The 20,952-nt window shown below is 42.7% G+C and overlaps 2 protein-coding genes across 2 annotated transcripts in view; one reads left to right on the top strand and one right to left on the bottom strand.

The window, feature by feature from the left end:
* Positions 1 to 5,264: 5,264 nt before the first annotated feature.
* The window catches only part of stab1 (stabilin 1), a 46,641-nt gene continuing 30,953 nt past the window's right edge, over positions 5,265 to 20,952 (top strand). Inside the window, exons 1-18 of the mRNA XM_053411428.1 lie at positions 5,265 to 5,878; positions 8,295 to 8,422; positions 8,892 to 9,007; positions 9,840 to 9,925; positions 10,180 to 10,249; positions 10,395 to 10,490; positions 11,203 to 11,316; positions 11,682 to 11,869; positions 12,076 to 12,212; positions 12,316 to 12,443; positions 12,690 to 12,766; positions 13,770 to 13,892; positions 17,783 to 17,920; positions 18,230 to 18,301; positions 19,036 to 19,149; positions 19,427 to 19,480; positions 20,305 to 20,385; positions 20,490 to 20,648. Coding sequence (XP_053267403.1) covers positions 5,825 to 5,878; positions 8,295 to 8,422; positions 8,892 to 9,007; positions 9,840 to 9,925; positions 10,180 to 10,249; positions 10,395 to 10,490; positions 11,203 to 11,316; positions 11,682 to 11,869; positions 12,076 to 12,212; positions 12,316 to 12,443; positions 12,690 to 12,766; positions 13,770 to 13,892; positions 17,783 to 17,920; positions 18,230 to 18,301; positions 19,036 to 19,149; positions 19,427 to 19,480; positions 20,305 to 20,385; positions 20,490 to 20,648 — 1,935 coding nt within the window. The 5' untranslated portion in view covers positions 5,265 to 5,824. The remainder of the gene's footprint in view (positions 5,879 to 8,294; positions 8,423 to 8,891; positions 9,008 to 9,839; positions 9,926 to 10,179; positions 10,250 to 10,394; positions 10,491 to 11,202; positions 11,317 to 11,681; positions 11,870 to 12,075; positions 12,213 to 12,315; positions 12,444 to 12,689; positions 12,767 to 13,769; positions 13,893 to 17,782; positions 17,921 to 18,229; positions 18,302 to 19,035; positions 19,150 to 19,426; positions 19,481 to 20,304; positions 20,386 to 20,489; positions 20,649 to 20,952) is intronic.
* LOC128424974 (nuclear factor 7, ovary-like) lies at positions 13,918 to 16,687 on the bottom strand. Its single transcript, XM_053411441.1, has one exon. It carries the CDS (start codon positions 16,377 to 16,379, stop codon positions 14,976 to 14,978), a length of 1,404 nt encoding a protein of 467 aa, XP_053267416.1. The 5' UTR covers positions 16,380 to 16,687; the 3' UTR covers positions 13,918 to 14,975.

Genomic DNA, 20,952 nt, shown 5'->3' with positions numbered 1-20,952 from the left:
TTTATTCCTCATTTCATTTCCAAAGAAGAAACACCAGTATTGAAATAATCCAATTTCCAGGAAATTCTTGCACTGCTTAATAGTTGGTTACTTTTACCAAAACAAGTTTAAATCTCTTAAATTTAATTCAGCTACAAAAATTGCAAACACTTGTCCCCTAAATATGTCTTATTTAACTTTTCATCAAGATCCATGATTTATACTGTAAAATCTGTAAAATTCTCAAAAAAACTTCCAGGAATTTGAAAATTGTCAAACGGATGAAATGATTCAGAATTTCTCCATCGACATCTGATGGCTTTGAGGAAGTTGTTTTGGGGAAATTAAATTTTTTATGACTTTGAAAGTTCCTGGGAAATGTGAAGATATCGGCAACTCATCATGGCCTCAGCATTTTTTGACTCCCAGCACCGACACTGCTGGGAAAGATCTGTTTTTCATGGTGCACAAAAAAAAAAAAACCCGTAAAGAAAGAATTCACCAAAGGTTCTCGTCAGCAGTTTGTCGCTACCGCCGCTCAGTGAGGTTTTGATGACTCGGCAGTTCAGCGGCACGAAACGCGCGGCCACCTTTCAACTCATTCAACTTCCTCTATTTCCTGTCTGCCGGAGCTGCTGGTCGAGAAGTTTGACCGATTTCCTTTTTAGGGACACTCTCATGGGCCGGGGGCAGATATACTGTACTGGGAAATGTCTGATCAGCAAAATGTCTTATCTGACCTCTGCTTGGCATTGATGAGCTCGAGAAGGTCAACTGACCAGGGACAGATTTTCAGCCACAGCTTTCTTGGGGGGGGGGGGGGGGGGAGATAAAGACAATCATCACATTTTGAAGGTTTATCGCATGGAAACGCTGGATTTCTGTTTGGAACAAAGTGACATGACAATGCATTTTGTAGCGAAAAGGTGAAACTGTCACAGATGGGAAACTACTCTGGATACATTGTTTTGCAGTTAGCATCTAATTTATCAAACTTCTTCACGATTTAATTTGGTTTAGTGGAGAATTCACCTCGACGGGATTCAAAACAAATTTCTACATTCAAAAAAATTAAATTCGTTAAATTTAAAGGCAAATAAAAAAGTTATAAACATTTAGTTATGGTAACTTTAGCTTAATCGCAAAAAAGTCAGTTCAGGTGTGCGAATACTTCTGGTTAACAGCCATTTTGTTTGTTTACGTTATTGGCATTTGGATTTTGCAAAGTTTGGTTTATGGTTCAGTGGAACTGTTAAGTTGGTTAACGGATTAGTTTAAATTAAGGTTTGGTTAAGTCCAATTAGTTCAGTGAACAACCTTTAGTGGAAACGTGTAGCTTAGCTATTTCAAGTTAGCTAAACTCATGCTAAGCTATACCAGTTTGATACAGGTGAGCTAATCGTCCTGTTTGGCACAAATCTTTAATTCAGGTTATCTAGAAGTTTTTGTTAACATGTCGGTAGTTCAGGTAGCGTAGCATTAGCATGTTCTGGTCAGGTAAACAGGTTTAGCAGCAGATCTTTGACTCGGGTTAACTCTGTTTATTCTCGGTTCAGCTCAGCCGCTAAAACAGTTTGGTTCAAGTCAGTTACATATTTAGTTAAAAGTTAAATACATGTAATCCTGGTTCAGACTAGCTGATAATTCAGTTTAGCATGATTGCGGTTGAAAGTAATCTACAGTTTAGATTATGAGCTTTGTTCAGGTTAGAGTTCAGTTTAATAGCTAATTTATATAATAGTACAGGTTAGTTCAGTGAACAAAGTTTAGTGGAAACGTGTAGCTTAGCTTTTTCATGTTAGCTAGCAGTTCATGCTAAGCTATACCAGTTTGATACAGGTGAGCTAATCGTCCTGTTTGGCACAAATCTTTAATTCAGGTTATCTAGGAGTTTGGATTTCGGTGCTAAGTATTTGTTAACTGGTTAGTCAACATGTCGGTTGTTCAGGTAGCATTAGCATTAGCATGTTCTGGTCAGGTAAACGTTTAGCAGCAGATCTTTGACTCGGGTTAACTCTGTTTTATTCACGTTAACTAATGGTTCAGCTTAGATGCTAAAACAGTTTAATTCAAGTCAGTTACATTTTTAGTTAAAAGTTAAAAAGATGTAATCCTGGGTCAGTGTTTTTTGTCAGCAAATGGCAGGTTACTAGTTCATACATCTTTAGTAGTTAGGGTCAGATCAGTGAACGACCCAGTTGAGCAGCAGCAGATTTATATTTATATATTGTTTGCTGATTGAATGTTGAGTAAACCGTTAAAAGTTAAACAGACGTAACTCTGGTTCAGATTAGCTGAAAGTTCTGTTTAGCTTGAGAAACGCAGGTGTTCTTCTACTGATGAAGACCTTGGAGTTTCTTCTACTTCACACACCTGATGGAGCTCAGGGTAAGTCATCATCTCCATGGATGAAACACATGAATCCATCATTAGTTCCAATGCATGTTTTTTGTCTGGTAGGTCACTTAGCTGGAGAACTGGTAACCTGATGAATTTTTCACGTCAATGGTTCTCTGACTAAATAAGGACACGTTTGGTGGAACTGTCTTTTGACTAAACGTATATCTAAGTCTGTTAATATGCACCAGGATGGCATCAATTCGTAATTTTAAAAAACACGTTAAGCCGACACAATGACATACAAATGTAAATCGAGCACCTTACAGAGTCGAGGCTACGTGTCCATGACCTGCTTGACCTCTACAGCGTCTACCAGGTAATAAGTTGTGCTTTAATGTTGTGACAAGCATCAGAAGGTTGTCTCATATCCTCCATGTGATACTTTATTTACACTATATATAAATGTAGAAACAGTGAAGACCACTTGGCCCCAAACTCTCTGTGCACGGCCCTGCACGCTGGGTGTTCTTGGGGTGATGTGGTTATTCTTAACGACTGAATCCCAGAGACACCAGTGAACAACCAGAGGGATGTGACACTGAGAGTTAATCCTTCCTCACTTCCTCTCGTGGTGTTTCTTGTCTGCTTGGCTGTTTTCTGCTGATCGGAGGCCTGAGTTGAGGTTGGATGGTCACAGGGCTGAGAGACACGACCTCTGCCGCTGCCCTGTGACCTCTCTTTTAATTTCTTTAATTAGGTTTTTCTTTCTTGTCCAGGAGTCAGCAGTGTGTGTGTGTGTGTGTGTGTGTGTGTGTGTGTGTGTGTGTGTGTGTGTGTGTGTGTGTGTGGTGTGTGTGATTATGTAAAACTCAAAGGGTTTGAATTCTTAATTTGTTTCAGACTCAATCAAACCACCTCAAGGCAACACAGAGCTGTTGGAGTATATCAAAGACCACAGATAATAGTACGTCCACTGTAATGGAGAGCATCAGCCAGTCGGCAGCACGCAGACACAGATACGAGGTCAAAGTATCGGCTAAACATAAAGATCACAGTGATGTGATTTGTCTGGAGGAAATTACTTTACACTCTGGTTCTATAACCTGAGGAAGAGCTTCAGTAGGTCTGGGCTTCTTGAATTAAGCCTTGTGAAGTCAGTCTGTATCTTTTCAGTCAGTATTCACATTATGAATAAAGATTTAAACGTACATTTAGAATTGTAACTCTATGTATATCAATGTTGGTCCGTTTGATAGATCAGTTTGGTGCAGATACTGATTTTCCCCTCAAAATGAATTGCAACTAGAATGTACCTCAGGAGAGTTTTCGCACAGTTTCCAGAAATCCAATCAAACCAAAACCAAATTTACCAAAATCTTTAATACCAGTGCCCACAATCTAATGACTTCTTCTTGCTCCAAGTCCCAGCGGCAAAGTTGTTCAATAGTTTTTGCGTATTTCTGCTGACAAAGCAACAAACAAACAGACAGGATTGAAAGCGTAGGTTGTAACTCTGGTGATCTCTGAACTTTTCGTCTTGCATTCCTGCACCGTCAGCTATATTTGTGAAGGTAAACAGTTAAAAAAGTCTTCTAGACTGCTGGAGAGCCAATGAGCAAGGCAGTAAATCTCTGCAGTGGCTTACTGACAGCCCCTGAACGCCAGCCTGCTTCCTGCCATTGTTCGGCCTGTTTGCAGTTTGACCTTTAAACCCCCCCCAGCCACCCCCCCACCCCCCCCCCCTCTGGTGAGAATCACCCCGATCCGTCCGTCATCTGTTTTGTTAAAAATCAAACCGAGATAAAACAGGAAAGAAACACAGCTTTCACATTTGTCCTCGTTTCATTTGGAGAAGCCAACGAGGAGTTGTGTCAGCTGACGAGGAAATCCGTCCACATCACGCTGCCCCACTGGGACGGCCGGGAGAGAGAGTTCCGCCCGAAGCTTCCTGTCAGGAAGAGAGAGGATTTCTCTCAATCTCTCTCTCTCCGGTCTCAGATAGAGCTCGCAGTCAAAGACCAAAAACATTCTAATAAACATTCTTATAATACTTGAATCTACCTGTTAGTATAATAATTACGCAACGGCACTAAAGACAATTAAAGGCGTTTCTTTCTCTTTCTCGCTCTCACTCGACACGTATTTATATCCACTGTAGCTTCATTATCTAAAGGTTTTGTTTACAGCAGCTCCTGATCTGCCGTAAACAAAAACATGAGCTGGACAACAAGTGACAATACGATTCAGGCGGAGATACCAAGTCCTCAGATGGTCTCGTGTAAAGTAGACGACCTCAGAGAGAAAAGGATCAAATACCATAGATAAAAAGAGAAAATGCAATTTTTTCTATAACCCAGAGTCATAATAACTCCAAAGCCTTGTATTAAATCTAGAGCTGAAACTATAAGTCAATTAAGAACCAACCTAAACCAAATGACAAACTGATTAATCTAGAAATGATTTAGTAATTCTAGAAGTGAGTAGTTTTTATCTGACAAAAAAGTACTAATCTAATTTATAAAGTCATCTTAACAGTTTTAAAGTGATTCAAACTAAAGGTCAGTGTGTTTTTATTTGATTGTTGATCCTCAGGTTCAGAAACAACTCCTGAATCTAATGTGTCACTGGTACAACACCATCTCTACATTGGACCTCAGCTCTAAAGCATAAACAGGTTAACACCTTTTATGATTGTACAGTTGTACTGGATCACATTAGTACACGTGTAACTAATAAACACTGTATACAGAGAGCTACTGATGTTTATGTACAAGAGTCCAGAGCTTTTGAAGAGAGTAGTGAGTGTATATATTTATGTTACTTTTATTTTACTTCAACGATACCGGCACCGGGACTGCTGCTTCTTTCTGTATCAGTACTCCAACTGTTACTACAAGTACTGCTGCTGTTACTACGAGGGGAGTAGTAGGAGGAGATGACCTCTGCTGGGAGGTTCCAGGAGGTGCCAGTTTCTGTTTTTCTTTTTTTCCCTAGAACAGAGGAAAAGGACGGCAGCAGTCAGTCCAGCCTCTGGTCGCTCTCAACGGACACTGAGCTGAAAGTTAAGTTGTTTGCTGTTTGTTTTTCTTGGTTCCCAGATAACAGGGATTGTTGCCTCCAGGCCGAGAAAACTGCTGATAATCCCCACGCTGGTGCCTGGATCCACCCTGCACCGCTGGATTTTTTTCATATTTTCAGCTGTTTTCTCAGTTTCTCTCTCTCGAGCAACAGGTTGTTTCCAGTTTTCTTGGCCACGCTCCTGCTGGAGTCTATTGTTTTTTAATTGGTGTGTTATTCCTGCACAGAGGATGTCGTTATCTGAGTGTTTTTTCCTGTAGCTCGTACTGCAGGTTGTGCTTTGGGCTCTCTCTGCATGTGAAAGATTGAACTCTGCCGTTACACATATTCCACTTTTTCTACTGATTTTTGTTTTGTCCTACTGACTGAGGAGGACAGTGGATTGGTGGATTTATTTTTTCCTCTACTGGATGTGACACTTTGAGCCATGCTGCTGCTGCTGCTGCTGCTGCTCCGCCTGCAAACGTCACTGCAACAACCGGTAACACACTTTACACACACACCCTCACACTGAGATACTGTGACACCTGTCTGTGCCCCTTAGATTTCTCACATCTGATGGATGTCGTTACACCACAGATTGTTTTTCCTGCACAGCGTGAACTTAAAGATTGTTTGTGTTTGTTAGTACAGAATCTCTTTTGCTCACAACAAAAGTATTGGGTCATGCGGACTAAGGGTCAAAGTTAAAGGCCTAACAAAAACCTTAAACCTTAACCCAGTACTCCAGAGATTTATTCAACCTATTAACAGTATGCATCCAGAGGCTGTGGTGAAGCACAACAGGGCCTCAGGTCAGATGTTAATGTTGGTATACGAGCACTCACTCACTAGGACGATGCCAACTTGCTGAAGTTGAGCAGGTTTAACATTCTCACTATCTCGTTTTATATGTTTGGATGTTAACATTTTCTCAACAGTAACAAACACGTGCAGGAAACTGAACATTTGACACGGCTGAGGCAGCACCAGGAACAGCTAGTGGGTCACTGTCTTCCTCAGAAGCTCCTCAGCACTATCTCTGGAGGGAGTGGGGATTAAACCAGCAACCTTCTGGTTACTAGACGACCCCTCTCTCTCCTCAGCCCTGCATGGCTTTGATAGGAATGTAGTTTGGTGTTTTTTTTTGGTCATAAACCAAAGTATTGGATGAATTGAAACTTCAGATCGATAACGCTGCTTGGTGAAGAGTCAGAAGATCATAAGAGTTATTACTGTGTATCCTCAGGAGAACAGGAATGTGTGTTTTATCGTGATTACCAATAGTTTTTTAGACTTTCCACAGGATAAATGAAAACCTCTGCTCGTGGTGCAAGAGGTAAAGTCAGAGGATCACCGAGGCCACTGTGGTTCATTCATCAGGGAACATGAATACCAAATGTAAGGGAACAGTGCTGGACCTGTCAATCATAGAGCCAATGTGCCAGCTCAGCTATAAACACAGTGGTCATGGTCAAAGCAGCTGATCAGGATGTCATCATCAGGTTTATGCTCTTCACACACAGAAAACATTTTACATCTGTTCTCACAGGTTTTTGCAAACGATCCAATTCGTTTTGTTAAAATGGTTTGAATCTTATAATTTAAGGGAGTTCTCGCTGAATCGTTGTTGTTGTTGTGGACAAACGTTATCAGACATTCTGTGTGTGGAGCCCTGGGGAACTTGGCTGCTTTGCCATCTCTGTTTTCAGAACCTCACCTGGGACAAAACGCCTCGTCACACGGCGCCCTCTGTGCTGCATATAACTGTGAGCTCACTGGAGGCCCAGACCGGAGCTTAGAGAAATGAGCAGTGTGATGATGATCTGTTGAAAGAAAGCAGCAGCACAGAGAAACCACGAAGGAGCATTTACATCCCACATCAACTCTGAAAGCTCAGTGTATTTACTGACTCTGCCCTGAAGTCCCAGGTCCTTCTATCAGAGTGTGGAAGTGTTGTCTGCTCGCTCCACACGTTGGTCTGATTTGTGTACAGACATTCATGATGATGGATCTTTAAAGACTTTGGTGAATCCCTGACTTTACCTCAAGTATCACCATAGAGTTGGAAATCCATCCGTTGTTTCCTCCTCAGGATGAATTTTTGTGATCTTCTAAATTTTCATCTTCCTCCTTAATCAGGTCCATCTGTTAATCGGTCCAGCACTTCACTTTATGACTAAATAATTAACAATAACAACCTTCAGATGTCCTGGATGTTAACATTTATAGCTGCTATTTTCTAATTGTTTTTAGCAGGAATCATCTCTCTGTGTTGGGTTCATCTATAAAACACTTAACTCGTAAACTCCTTTACTGCAAGTGTTACAATTTACAAGTTTGAAACAAGTTGACTGCTCTACAGTTCAGTTCAGTTCAGGTGCGTCACACATTTACTGTTGTGGCCTGGACTGGAAACAGCCTCTCTTTAACCCACATTACTTAAACTATCCGAGAAGCTCGTCTTTACACAGCTGAACTGTGCTTTGAAAAATATTCAGTGATGAAAATTGACAAGGCACATTTACTCAAGTATTGTACCTACATAAATTACTTGCAGTATTATATAACCATATACATATTGTACATTTTATGTCACTGCATTTATTCACAACTGTGATAAAATCTGGTGCATTGGGTAGAAGTTCCCTGAAGTTTGCAGATTATTTAAAATATCTCCAAATCAACCAGCTTCATCATTAAATTACTGCTACTACCTCTGGTCCCATTACCTTTACCACACTAGTGTTACCAGTGCTTCTATGAACTGTTGGGACAGATTCCGTGGAAGTAAAATCGGGACTGAACTGACGCTGAGTTTGATCTGGACTCTGAGCAGCAGATTTGTGTCGTTCTGTAGAGAAACCCAGAGGAACACTGATGTTCAGATTGATGACAGATCTCCTGTGTTCCCTCAGACTCCTCCTCCCGGTCGATGTGACATCTCTCAGAGGCTGGACACGCAAACCTCATGCACTTCCTGTGCCGCCGTCACCACCGCTAGCTGCCCGCACGGCTTCGGGATTGTGGGCACCTTAAACTGCAGGTACTAACCTGGCAACAGGATAAAGTAACTGAGTCGATCTTCTCCGATGCTGTTCTTAAAGGTTCAGTGTTTGGGGTATAGTGGCATCTAGTGGTGAAGATGCATATTGCAACCAACTGAACACCCTCTTTCCTCACTCTCTTCCTCCGGCCACTGGGTTTCAGGTGTTTTTTTTATGTTTTCCAGAGCTTTAGGTTATATTTTCATTTTTTGTTTTGTTTCGTTTTGTTCCGTGCTTTTTAATTCCCCACGTATTCTATAAAGCAATTTGTCACATTGTTTAGAAAAATGGACTATTTTTGACTATTTATCTTCCTATGGTAATAACTGACACGTAACACTAAACATATCAGAGAAGAGAATGATTTTCTGCTCTAACACACAAACCTGAACCTGATGGGTGGATGTGGTCGTGATACGATGTGTTGATGGAGCAGCTCATTGACTTCGTGTTCTCTGTGTGCTGCAGTTACGTGGTGCAGATCGGGGGCAGCAGTGTGCCGCTGGACGGGTGTCAGCACCACTGTGCCAAGGGGGTCATGCAGCCACAGTGTTGCCCGGAGCACTGGGGAACGCTGTGTCTCCGTAAGACAGACACACAGACAAAAACAAACACACACACACACACACACACACATGGAAAGGTAAAATGGAGATGAGAATTATCTAGATTACTGTTAGATGTGGTTCAGATATGGATATTCCCCTCAAAATCAGTTGTAATGAGAATGTCACTCAGGCACCTCCAACAGTGTTTCAATCAAACTGCACCAGATGAAGCACACTCATTGATATGAGTCCAGGGAACTGTTGAACCATGTCCTGTCTCACTCTCCTGTCTCACTGTCTGTCTGTCTGTCTGTCTATCTACCTATCTGTCTATCTATCTGTCTATCTATCTGTCTGTCTGTCTGTCTGCCTGCCTGCCTGCCTGTCTGTCTGTCTGTCTGTCTGTCTATCTTTCTGTCTCTCTGTCTGTCTGTCTGTCTGTCTGTCTGTCTGTCTGTCTGTCTGTCTATCTTTCTGTCTGTCTGTCTGTCTGTCTGTCTGTCTGTCTGTCTGTCTGTCTGTCTGTCTGTCTGTCTGTCTGTCTACCTATCTATCTATCTATATATCTATCTGTCTATCTATCTGTCTATCTGTCTGTCTATCTATCTGTCTGTCTATCTGCCTGTCTGTCTGTCTGTCTGTCTGTCTGTCTATCTATCTTTCTGTCTGTCTGTCTGTCTGTCTATCGATCTTTCTGTCTCTCTGTCTGTCTGTCTGTCTATCTATCTGTCTGTCTGTCTGTCTGTCTGTCTGTCTGTCTGTCTGTCTGTCTGTCTGTCTGTCTGTCTGTCTGTATGTCTGTCTGTCTGTCTGTCTATCTATCTGCCTGCCTGTCTGTCTGCCTGTCTGTCTGTCTGTCTCTCTGCAGCCTGTCCCAGCTGGTCAGGGAAGACCTGTAACTTCCATGGACTCTGTCAGGACGGAGACCTGGGCAACGGGACCTGCGTCTGTGAGGTCAGTATCTGACGGGAGTTCACAGAGACGTTTATGTATTTGTCAGACTCTATGTTCTTACCTAAATACTGACACTGATGATGTCAGTTTACTTCACTGACATGACGTCCCCCCCCCGCCTCTGCCTCTCTAATTCTACTTTGTGTTTGCGTGTGCAGGGGAACAAGGTGTTGGGTTGTCCTTTAAAACATATTGTTGATTTTGTGGTGATATTACAACACTAATGGTGAAAATGAAAAACCTTCTCTGTTCAGGACGGCTTCTCTGGGTTCGCCTGTCAGGAGTGTAAGAACCCAAACGCTTATGGAGAAAAGTGTGATAAAGGTAAACTCTGTCTTACCTCCTCACCTCTGAGCCTCACATGAGTGAAGAATATAACCTCCCGATGTGAATATTGTGTTTGGAAGCAGCTGAAATCTCCCACAGCTGTTTGATAAACTGTCACTGCACTTTGTCTGCGTCTGTACAGAGTGTGGCTGTGTGCATGGAGTGTGCATGGCAGGTCCAGACGGGGACGGACAGTGTTTGTGTCAGCCGCCGTACACCGGGAAGATCTGTGACCAAGGTGAGACCGAGAATCCTCATGCAGCCAAACATGTCAGGATCAGACTGTATAACTACATCTCATTGGGTTTAATTAAATATCATAATTCACAAATTCTAAGTTGCTCTGATTATGTTAGGCTATTAAATCCCTGGTATTCATTTATCATCCACACTGAAAAATAAATTGACAGAGAACTTATAATGATAGACGTTTTTTTACTTTTATCTCGACTAGAAGGAGGACGGCCTTATCTCTGATTAATATTCAGCCGTGAACTTGTGGGAATAAATTGAATTTACACCTCTGAATAAGAATATGGATTAAATTATTTATTCCCCACGGAACAAACAAAGTGGAGGCTGCATGCAGACTGTCTCCTCAGGCTGCAGATCAGGCTCCGGAGGGCTCAGTGGAATGGTGGCGAAGCGCTCAGATCCAGGATAATTTGGCTTCATTTCTAGATACAAGGAGGAAGTGACGATATGATGTGCATCTTTATTTACAGTCTATGGTTCACATTAATAATTAAAGATAAATAAATTTAGACTGAAACAGACAAAAGAAGGGAACCAGAAATAATTTCAAAACGATCGAGGGGCCCACACAAACTGTCGGCCTTGTTTTCAGGAGTCAGCCACTCACGTTGTAATTACTGCTCCATGTGCATGTTTACTGTTTGTGTGATGTGTAATTGTCGCTCACACTGCTGTTGTGTTTGTGTCATTGACAGTGAACTCCAGGTGCAGCAACTGCAACCCGTACTCATTCTGCAGCGGGGAGGGAGACACCGCCAGCTGTGAATGTTTGCCCGGATACAGGAAGACACCACAGGGCAAATGCGCAAGTAAACAAGCTGCTCCATATTCAGATTTCTCCATTTTAATTTCAGCTTTTAAATTACATTTTAGTGCAAAGTGTTTGAATTCAATACTTTATGTGGTAAATATGCATTGTGACTGCCTACTACTGAATGGAATTTCAGTAGAATTTATTACCTCCTATCCTATTTGCCTCTGCCAATCGGTCAAGTTGCATCACAACATTAAGCAAACCAAAGTTCTGCCCCCAATTAACACCATAAATCAATTGTGGTTTGTGAATCAGGATTACACAAGTGTGTAATCCTGATTTCTTTTCATATTCGATAGTTAAAAATCTTTGAGTCTCATCTGGACCCTGTAAATAAATAGTCTTCATTCTCCGGTTCAGCTATTTGTTCAGCAAGAGACTGTGACGTCAACGCCGAGTGCTCCTCACAGGGGTCAAGGGTCAGCTGCGTCTGCAAGCCCGAGTACCAGGGTGATGGAAGGATCTGTGTACCCAGAAACCCTTGCTTAGAGAACAATGGAGGGTGTCCCATGAACTCCACCGTGTGCGTATTTAGAGGACCCAACAAGGTGAGAGAGCTCCAGATGACACTTCATAGAATTTCATTTTTTTTATCTGAAGTTAAGACAGGAACAAAACCATAATAATAATAGTGTCGCTTCTTCTAAACGTTATAATACAATTGTGAATACCTCAGCACTTGGTGGAAGGGTTTTCTTTAACATTGTGTTTATCTGTGTGTGTGTGTGTGTTTGTGTGTCTGTGTGTCTCTCAGTCCAGCTGTGAGTGCATGTTTGGCATGTCCCCTGTAGGTGGCAGCCCTGAGTTCGGATGTGAGCTGGTCTCTGCTTGCTCAGCAGACACGTGTGACCCCACAGCTGTGTGTCAGACTGAGCTGGATGGACAACCCCGGTCAGACTCACAAACACTGTTTTTGTCTCTGTGTCTTCGAGCTCTGTGTTTAGTTTGTATGAACGTGTTACTTAGTCGTCCCATCACCCTCTTCCTCTCTCAGGTGTGTGTGTGAGGCCGGTCAGATCGGTGATGGTCGGCGTTGCTTTGGTAACCTGATGGAGCGGCTCATTGAGCTCGGCCGGAGCGGACGCCAGAGAGAAAATCTGACTGAGGCCGTCTCCCTGTTCGGTAAACAGAACCAGAACCACTACCTCGAACCCTAATGGCTGGATTCACTGATCCAGTTTGATTTGATTCAGTTTTCCTTCAGTTATTGATTCGTCGTTTACATTTAATGTGGATCTAAAATGATGTGTTCAATAACTACGGGATAAGAATCGTTCTGCCTCTGTCACCACCTTCCTACAGTTTGGTGTCATTGTGGTGGTGGTTGTGTTCTGACCTTTGGTCTTTGTATCTGTGTGTGTGTTTCAGAGAAAGGCTGTTTTCTTCTGCTGAGTCACAACGGCCCTTTCACAGCTTTCATCCCCCTGATGAGAACACCTCTAACTGTAGGTTCACCTGTCTGTCTGTCTGTCTGTCTGTCTGTCTGTCTGTCTGTCTGTCTGTCTGTCTGTCTGTCTGTCTGTCTCTCTGTCTGTCTGTCTGTCTGTCTGTCTGTCTGTCTCTCTGTCTGTATATCTCTCTGTCTATCTGCCTGCCTATCTGTCTGTCTGTCTGTCTGTCTGTCTGTCTGTCTGTCTGTCTGTCTGTCTGTCTGTCTGTCTCTCTGTCTGTCTGTCTGTCTGTCTGTCTGTCTCTCTGTCTGTCTGTCTGTCTGTCTGTCTGTCTGTCTCTCTGTCTGTCTGTCTGTCTGTCTGTCTCTCTGTCTGTCTGTCTGTCTGTCTGTCTGTCTGTCTGTCTCTCTGTCTGTATATCTCTCTGTCTATCTGTCTATCTGCCTGTCTGCCTGTCTGTCTGTCTATCTGTCTGCCTGTCTGCCTGTCTGTCTGTCTGTCTGTCTGTCTGTATATCTCTCTGTCTATCTGTCTATCTGCCTGTCTGCCTGTCTGTCTGTCTGTCTGTCTGTCTGTCTGTCTGTCTGTCTGTCTGTCTCTCTGTCTGTATATCTCTCTGTCTATCTGTCTGTCTGCCTGTCTGTCTGTCTGTCTGTCTGTCTGTCTGTCTGTCTAACTTCCTCTTTAATGGCCTCCTCAGTTTTCCTCAGCACAGAAACATAGACTGTAAATAAAGATGGACGATAACGTCTCCATTATTCAGCACAGTAGTGATGAGCCGTGTGAAGCCGCACTCAACCAATCACGAGTTTCATTTGTCAATCATGACATTCAACCCCAGTTTATAGCATCAAATAACAGCATTTATAAATAATAATTAAAACCAAACTTGAGTCCAGCTCTACTAACATGGAGGAGGTATTTATGACGGTTACCATTTTTGATTAGAGCTACGTCCTGATCCATAAAACAAGAAACACCTCCTCTCTAGTAGGAAGGAAATGATCAATAAATAAATCCCAGATTATTGCTCTACTACCTTACACTTTGCTTACAGGGCGTTAATGAGGAGGAGGTGTGTAAAAACCACCTGATCCTGGGTCAGCACCTCTACAAGGATCTGGAGGGACGGGACGTCAACCTGTATGGAGGAGCCAGGTTCAGGAGCAAAGACAACAAGGTAATAATAATCAACCGAGACAAAATGAATTGATCCCTTTGATTTAATTTTTATTGATCCCACAATTACAATAATCCAAAGAGCAATCAGAGAAAAATCACAATGCACACGTTGTAGATTTACTTTCTGTTAAACAAAATGATTTGTACTTTTCAGTTTGGACATTCACATTTTCAACACAACATAACACAAAACATTGAAGTGTACTTCCCTTCTACTGGAGACATTAAATGAAAACACCTTTTTCCTCATCAACTGAATTTCCAACCTATTTCTAAGCATTTTATTCAAAAACACATCAACCCCACCATCCAGTGTCAAAAGAATATACATCACAAATATAAATGATACACAATCAAAGAATCTGTAAAGACATCACAGCTTTGTCAACCATCATCTCGGGATGACAGCGATGCTCAGCTCCAGCTAAAGATGAGACGCTAATATGCTAATGATGTTTTCTAATTGTTATTATTAGCATCTGAGCCAAGTAAACCTGTATCCCGTTTTTTAAAGCAACACTATGTAGCCTTCACTGAGCAACAGCGCCCTCTGCAGGCACACGTGGAAATTATCTCTGTTGGGCTCCGTGCTCTGACTGTGTCGTCCCACTCACCGAACTGAAACACCCCTCAGCTGTGGACATTACCCATAATCCCCGGCTTTCCTGAACCAGAAGAGCTGTTAAAAATCCACCAAACTCTGTTTAGAATTCGTAATGTTTCAAAAGTTTCCTGCTTCATTTTGATTTCTAAGTCTTTTTGACTGATCTACACTTCAGCCTCACTCTTCAACTTGCTGCAGTGGATTCAGACAATCGAAGCTGTGACTCTCAGTCACTTCCACATTTATCACATGAGGTCGCAACCACTCTCCAAAGTCACATCGAGCAAGAACAGGAAGGGATTTCTTCTTCTTAACTTCTAAATATGTAATTTCATTTTACAGAACAGAGATTATTCATAACATTGTAAATCTAGCATTACCCACAATTTTATAAAACGACCAAAGATAATAATCAAAATGATATCTTGGCAAATGAAAAGAAAGATTTGTGTCAATCGAGAATTTTCATCATGATCTCTAACTGGGCTGTTCCACGGTCACAGATACCTTCACTGGTAAAATCTTCACTGCCAGACGACTCTCTGTGTAAATGTATGGAAACAGGGTGTCGGTGAAAGTGTGTTTGAATGTGTGTATGTGTGTGTTGGAGTCAAGATCATAGAAAGACAGTTCTCCTTCGTCGAAGTCCAGACAAACCCTGATCCTCTGGAGCTTCTTCTTCAGAGACAGATCCTGCTCTGGGCCTGAGGTGGAGAACGCTGTCAACTTCGTATTGAAGAACATAATTCTCCACAGTCCTGCCTGCAGGCTTTTGCTCATCTGGCTGTGCTCTCCCAACACGCCCAGCTCCCAGTCCTTGTTGTCTCCGACTTCAACGTCCCAACTGTGAGTCCCTGAGTCAAATCCTTGACAGCCGAGAGCAGAGCAGGAGAATTTGGTCCTCTCCGTATTTTTCGGAAGCTGGCGCCGCTCTCCAGATCTCACACTGGTCAGATCTCCAGACACGACAAGCTCTGGGTCTGCGGTGTTGGGATCCAGAATCACATGAGTGTAGGAGACCATCTCCTTCATCTTGTTCCAGATGTTGAAGGTCAGGTTGCCCAGGTGTTTGGCCTCGTCCATCAGAGCTCCTGGGAGCAGCTGTGGATCATCCTGCAGGGGGCGCTGCTGGACTCTGTCCACTGCAGTCTTGTAGTTGAACAGGAATGATGCGTCCTCAGCTCTCAGCTCCTCCTCTGTGACTCTGACTGTGTGAGAAAGAGCTGCTATGTCTCTGCTCAGAGCCTCATTCTTCTCCTTCATCATCTGACTCTTCTGCTGCTCTTCCTCCCTCAGAGCAGTGATCCTGGCCTCCTCTTCCTTCTTTAGAAACTGGCGAAGCTTCTCAAACTGCTCCTGTATCTGCTTCTCTGTGTGTCGGGCCTGGAGCTGAATGTGCTGAGCTGTTTGGTCCCAGTTTCCTTTAACTTGTTCGAGCTGCTTCAGTTTCTCCTGCAGAGGCTTCAGGTGTTTCTGCAGCTCCTCTCTGTGATCCTGTGCAGCCTCATCAATGGGTCTGAATGTGTGGTTGGTGTGTTTCTTTGAATCTCTGCAGACGAGACACACGGCCTCCTTATGATCCAGACAGAAGAGTCTGAGCTTCTCAGCGTGCAGACTGCAGAGAACCTCAGACTTTACCGAACCTCTGCGATCTCTCTCCTTTAAGAACGCCTCACACAGGTTCTTCAAAGCCAAGTTACGAGGTGGATTGCCCGTTGACGATTTACTCTTACAGCACGGGCACAGAAGGTCCTGTTTCCCCCTCCACCATCTCTGCAGACAGGCTTTACAGAAGCTGTGGCTGCATGACAGGACGACAGGATCTTTGTAGATATCATGGCAGATGGGACAAGAGAAATCCTCGTCTGATTTGGAAGACATTTTGTCTCTCAGTAAAACTGAAAGCCCAGCAAACGGACAGCGAGGTGTGTCGGTACAAGAAGATTTACTTTCACTTTGAGTCGTGGCTCAGTCCGCAGCCTGTTGAAGTTCAGGTATTCCAGTATTCCAGTGTTTCCAGTGTTTCCAGTGTTTCCTCCAGCAGTTGTTCTCTCAGTGGATGTGGTTGTTTTTGTGTAGAGGTTTTTCTTATTGTGTTTATTTCTCTGTGTGTGTGTGCGTGTCTCCTCAGGAAGAAGGAATAATACGTTTTGCTTCCTGTTTGTCTCAGCTGAGTTAGAGTGGGTGGAGCTCTTATCAGGCATTTCTTCAGACTCCTCATGTTTATGACACCAAGTTATTACATGTCAAGGAGAGGATTTTTACGAGGTCATGGGGACACATGTATTTCCTCTATTTCATGTAGACCAATCTTAATTATTTCAAAATTCATTACTGATCTGAATCTAATGCAGGAGTAATGAGTCAATAACAGTTTAACCAAAATGTAGAGCGTGGTCTATATGTATACATTACTGCATGAATTTCCATTACCTCATATTTATATTTTTACCAGCAACAGCCAGTGGTGGGAGGCATTATGCTTTAAGGTTATCCGTCTTTCCATCAATCCTATTGTTGTGAACACAATAGCTCAAGAATTCCTTCAGGAAACTTCTTCAAATATGATTCAAACATTCTCTTTTAATGAGTTAGTAAAGATGAACTGATTATATTTTGTGGGTCAAAGGTCACGGTGAGCCTTTTTTTCCTGTGAACATGATATATCAGGAACATCTGTGTGAAATCTCATCACATCTGCTCCAAACACTCACTGAGACTCAAGGAGAAGCTGATAGTGTTCAAAGATCACTGTGACTTCACAAAAAAACTGTGTGAGCATGTTATATTAGGAACTTCTCTAGATAATCTATTTGAATTTGATGAAAAGCTTCACTTAGATTCACAGATTAATTTAGATTAGATTCCAGTGATCGAAGGTCACAGTGACCTCATGTTATTGTGAATGCAATATGTCAGTAAAACCGGGAGGGACTGAAACCCCACTGGTTGCTGGAGGGCAGTAACTGTAGTAAAGATATGATTTGCTGGTTATAATGTGAGGCGGCTGCATTTCCCTCAAATGACAAAGGCCTGTGCCTTGGACAACATTGCCTGTTTTACTGTGGGTTCGTGAAGTATCTTAAGATGTGGGTCTGCTGTAGAAATTCATCTGTTCATCCATTCAGCCCATGATTGAATAAGCAGCTTTCAGTGACCTTTTTAATGCTTTCCTGAAGAGGTCCGTCCAGTGAAGGTGTCGACTCTCTGTGGAATTCTTAATGTGACTTGTCGTCAGTTATTGTGCTCATATTTGTTAAATGCGTGTGTCCTTGTTTTTGCAGAGGTTCATCCTGATGGAAGACCCCAGCAGACCATACACTGTCCTCCAGGAGGACCTGCCAGCAGCCAATGGGATCATCCACATCATTGACCGGCCAATCACAATCCCTCTGTCTGATCGGTCACCTCGTGACGAACAGGTGAGTTCAAGAGCTATTTAACACAACGTGGAAAACTCTGTGATGACACAAATTACAACATCTACACAGAACTGATATATATCGTATTGAGACAAACAGTTCAAACTAAATGCTTCAGTAAAACTGTCAAGCCCATGTTTAATGAAACCTTTTAGTTGTGCTCAAAAGTAACACTAATCCATATGGTTCAATTACTTGACTATTTATCATCCTGTGGGAATAATCTGACTCAAAGGTCGAACCTCGTTTCTGACCCCTGGTCTGAGTGAATAGTGATTTGAATTCTTTCCTCTTTTTCCTTCTGTCCAGTTTGCTGATAAGACGATCGGAGAGATTCTGACTAAGGATGGAAAATACAACCGCTGGCTGTCTCTGGTTGATGTGAGTGTTTTGTTCAGGCTGGTAACATCGCACAGATATAAGTTTTTATCTCAACATGAGAGGAAATCAAACTTTATTGGTCAAAAGCAGTTTTCTGTATTTCTATCTCCTGCTTCTTCTGCTCCATTACAATTCAGAACAAAGAAAAACAGTAACAAGACAATTAAACATTAAATGTATCTACTCTTATGTAAGATGTTACACGTACCAAGTGTGAAGCCAATAAGACGAACAGTTCCCGAGACATGTGAGCCACAGACAGACAGAGACTTCTGGGAGGAGTTCCCACCTCCCATCAGAGCTGGGCCGTCCTTCCCTTGGGCTTGTCATCATGCTTCAGAATGAATTTGGGACAAGTCCCTGATGGTGTTGTGTGATTGCTAAGAATCTCATCATCTCAAAGTGCATAAAACCTCAGCACAGCACTGTATGCTCTCCATCATGTGCATATAAAGGACATGTTCATATTCTTGTCTTAAACAAATCAGCTGGAGACGACGTATTCAAGAAACTGTTTCTCCTGAATAAACGTTTGTTTGCTAGACATTAAAAGCTGAGATCAACATGCTGGTAAACATTTTGGATGGTAAAGCTTCTTATTACAAACTGCACATGTGAGACAAATAGAAGGTTGGCCGCCATAGCAGCAGGAACCACTAGGGAACTGGCATTAAACAGGAATCTGTGCTAAATCCGTGGTTCTAATCCGAAGTGACATGTTTGTGTGTTTGTAGAACTGCGGGTCGCCCCCTCCTCTGCGGGGTCCTGGGCCCCTGACGGTGTTTGTTCCCACCAACCAGGCGGTGGATCTGGCACGAGACGGCAGCATCCTGTACATGCTGAATGATGTAAGGACACAAGGAGAGAGTCACGTCTCATTCATTCTTCAGTTTTTAATCTATTTGTGGTTAAAGTAAATATCATCCAGGTGGATTAAAGGGTGGAGCCTGCTGATATTTAATTTTTCTCATTTTTATTCTAAATCTGAAACTTTGTCAGTTCCTGCTGAAGATGTAAATCTTTAAAAGCTGTTTCAAAATACTTAGTTTAATATTTATAACGTCTCAGTAATGTCATTATTCTATGTAAAAACCAGCCAATGATGAATTCTGTTCTTCTTTTAAGGCCAAACCTAAACTTCAGGAACTCCTCAGACACCACGTTTACTCCAAGGCTGTGGTAAGACCCCCCCGTCCAAACTCTTCCTCCAACAATCCATCGGTTCCTCTTCTGCGTCTTTCTTTCCTTTTGCCTTCTACTCAACACGATGGTTCCCAGTGAGATATCTCATCACTGCCCACATGCTTCCAAGCATCCTTTACTTTGGCATGGTGGTTATTCAATACATCCACTAGAGGGCAGCGCAGACGATGGAGGAGGTTGTGAGAATGTAGCTCTTAGGAAAAGGTTTGCTCTATTTTGCCTTTTTTGTCTCCTAATAAGGTTTCAGAGGACGTGCACAAAATATACACACAATTTATACAGATCAGGGACTTTTCAGGGAATTTTAGCACGCTGTAATAAAAGAAACCAGACTGACCTGAAACTGAGTCTAACAACACCCCGTCAGAGTTTATCTCAGCACACTCAGCCCGGCTGTGGGGAAACTCTCTCTGTCTGCAGTTTGAGAGATAACGTGGAGTTTTGACCGTCACTCCACTACCTCACCTTATCTTCAATTATGAGGAAGTGCAAAGTAATTCGTTCATATGTGTCATACTTCACAAAGGTCTTTAATTCTGTGCATTTTGGTGTTAAAAGTTCTTAAATTTAACTTGCTTAAACCTGATGAAACCGAGAGAGTCTTTTAATTAAGAAAAGGTTGTGAGCATATCCTTTAGAAAACTCTTACCTCTGCTCTTGTGCCACCTTCAGGAGAAACGTTACAGTTTTAACTCCACTAAGGGTTGTGGCTCTAACAATAATGAAGTTAACATGTTAGGATGTTGTTGTTTTTTTTGAAACCCTAAAAGTTGTATTTGATCCTTTTTGTCTCTGTGTAGCTGACCGTCGACGAGTTGTCCTCTCTTCCTAAGATTCTGACGATGGCCAATCAGATCGTCACCATTTCTGTGTCCAACAATGTAAGTGTCTCTGATTAGTTCTTCAGTTAATTGTCATGATTAATTCACAGGAGACATTCTCAGTTTCCATTGGCACTGCCTGACCCTCCTGCTTTCTCCTGCAGGGTGAGATCCTGCTGGGGGAGAAGGGCGTCCGACTTGTGACCACCAACATTGTGGCGTCCAATGGGATCATCCATATGATTGACGGGCTGCTGTACCCGCCCTCCATCCTCCCCATCCTGCCTCACCGCTGTGACATCATCGATTACAAGATCACCGTGGTGAGAAGCCCGAGGGCTCTACGTCATGCGATTATTAGATGTTGGTTCATCAAGATAACCAGTAGGTGGTGCTAACTCAACAGATGAAGGCCATTTTACCACTGCAGAAGAAGAGGGCTTGTTGAGATGAAGCCTCCACCTATGCAGCATGTTTTAACAAGCGGCTCGATGACACGGACACTACGTTTGTTTCGTTGATTCGTTTGCAGAATCCTCATTGGTCCACACACGCCTGATATTTTGTCTCCCAGAGCAAAAATAACTGTGGCATTTAAATAAGTGACATTTAAATGCCACTCAAGGC

The sequence above is a fragment of the Pleuronectes platessa genome, chromosome 2 (assembly GCF_947347685.1).
Source record: "Pleuronectes platessa chromosome 2, fPlePla1.1, whole genome shotgun sequence".
Classification (NCBI taxonomy): Eukaryota; Metazoa; Chordata; class Actinopteri; order Pleuronectiformes; family Pleuronectidae; genus Pleuronectes; species Pleuronectes platessa.
The sequence above is the reverse complement of the archived record's forward strand: the minus strand, read 5'-3'. Positions and strand labels throughout refer to the sequence as shown.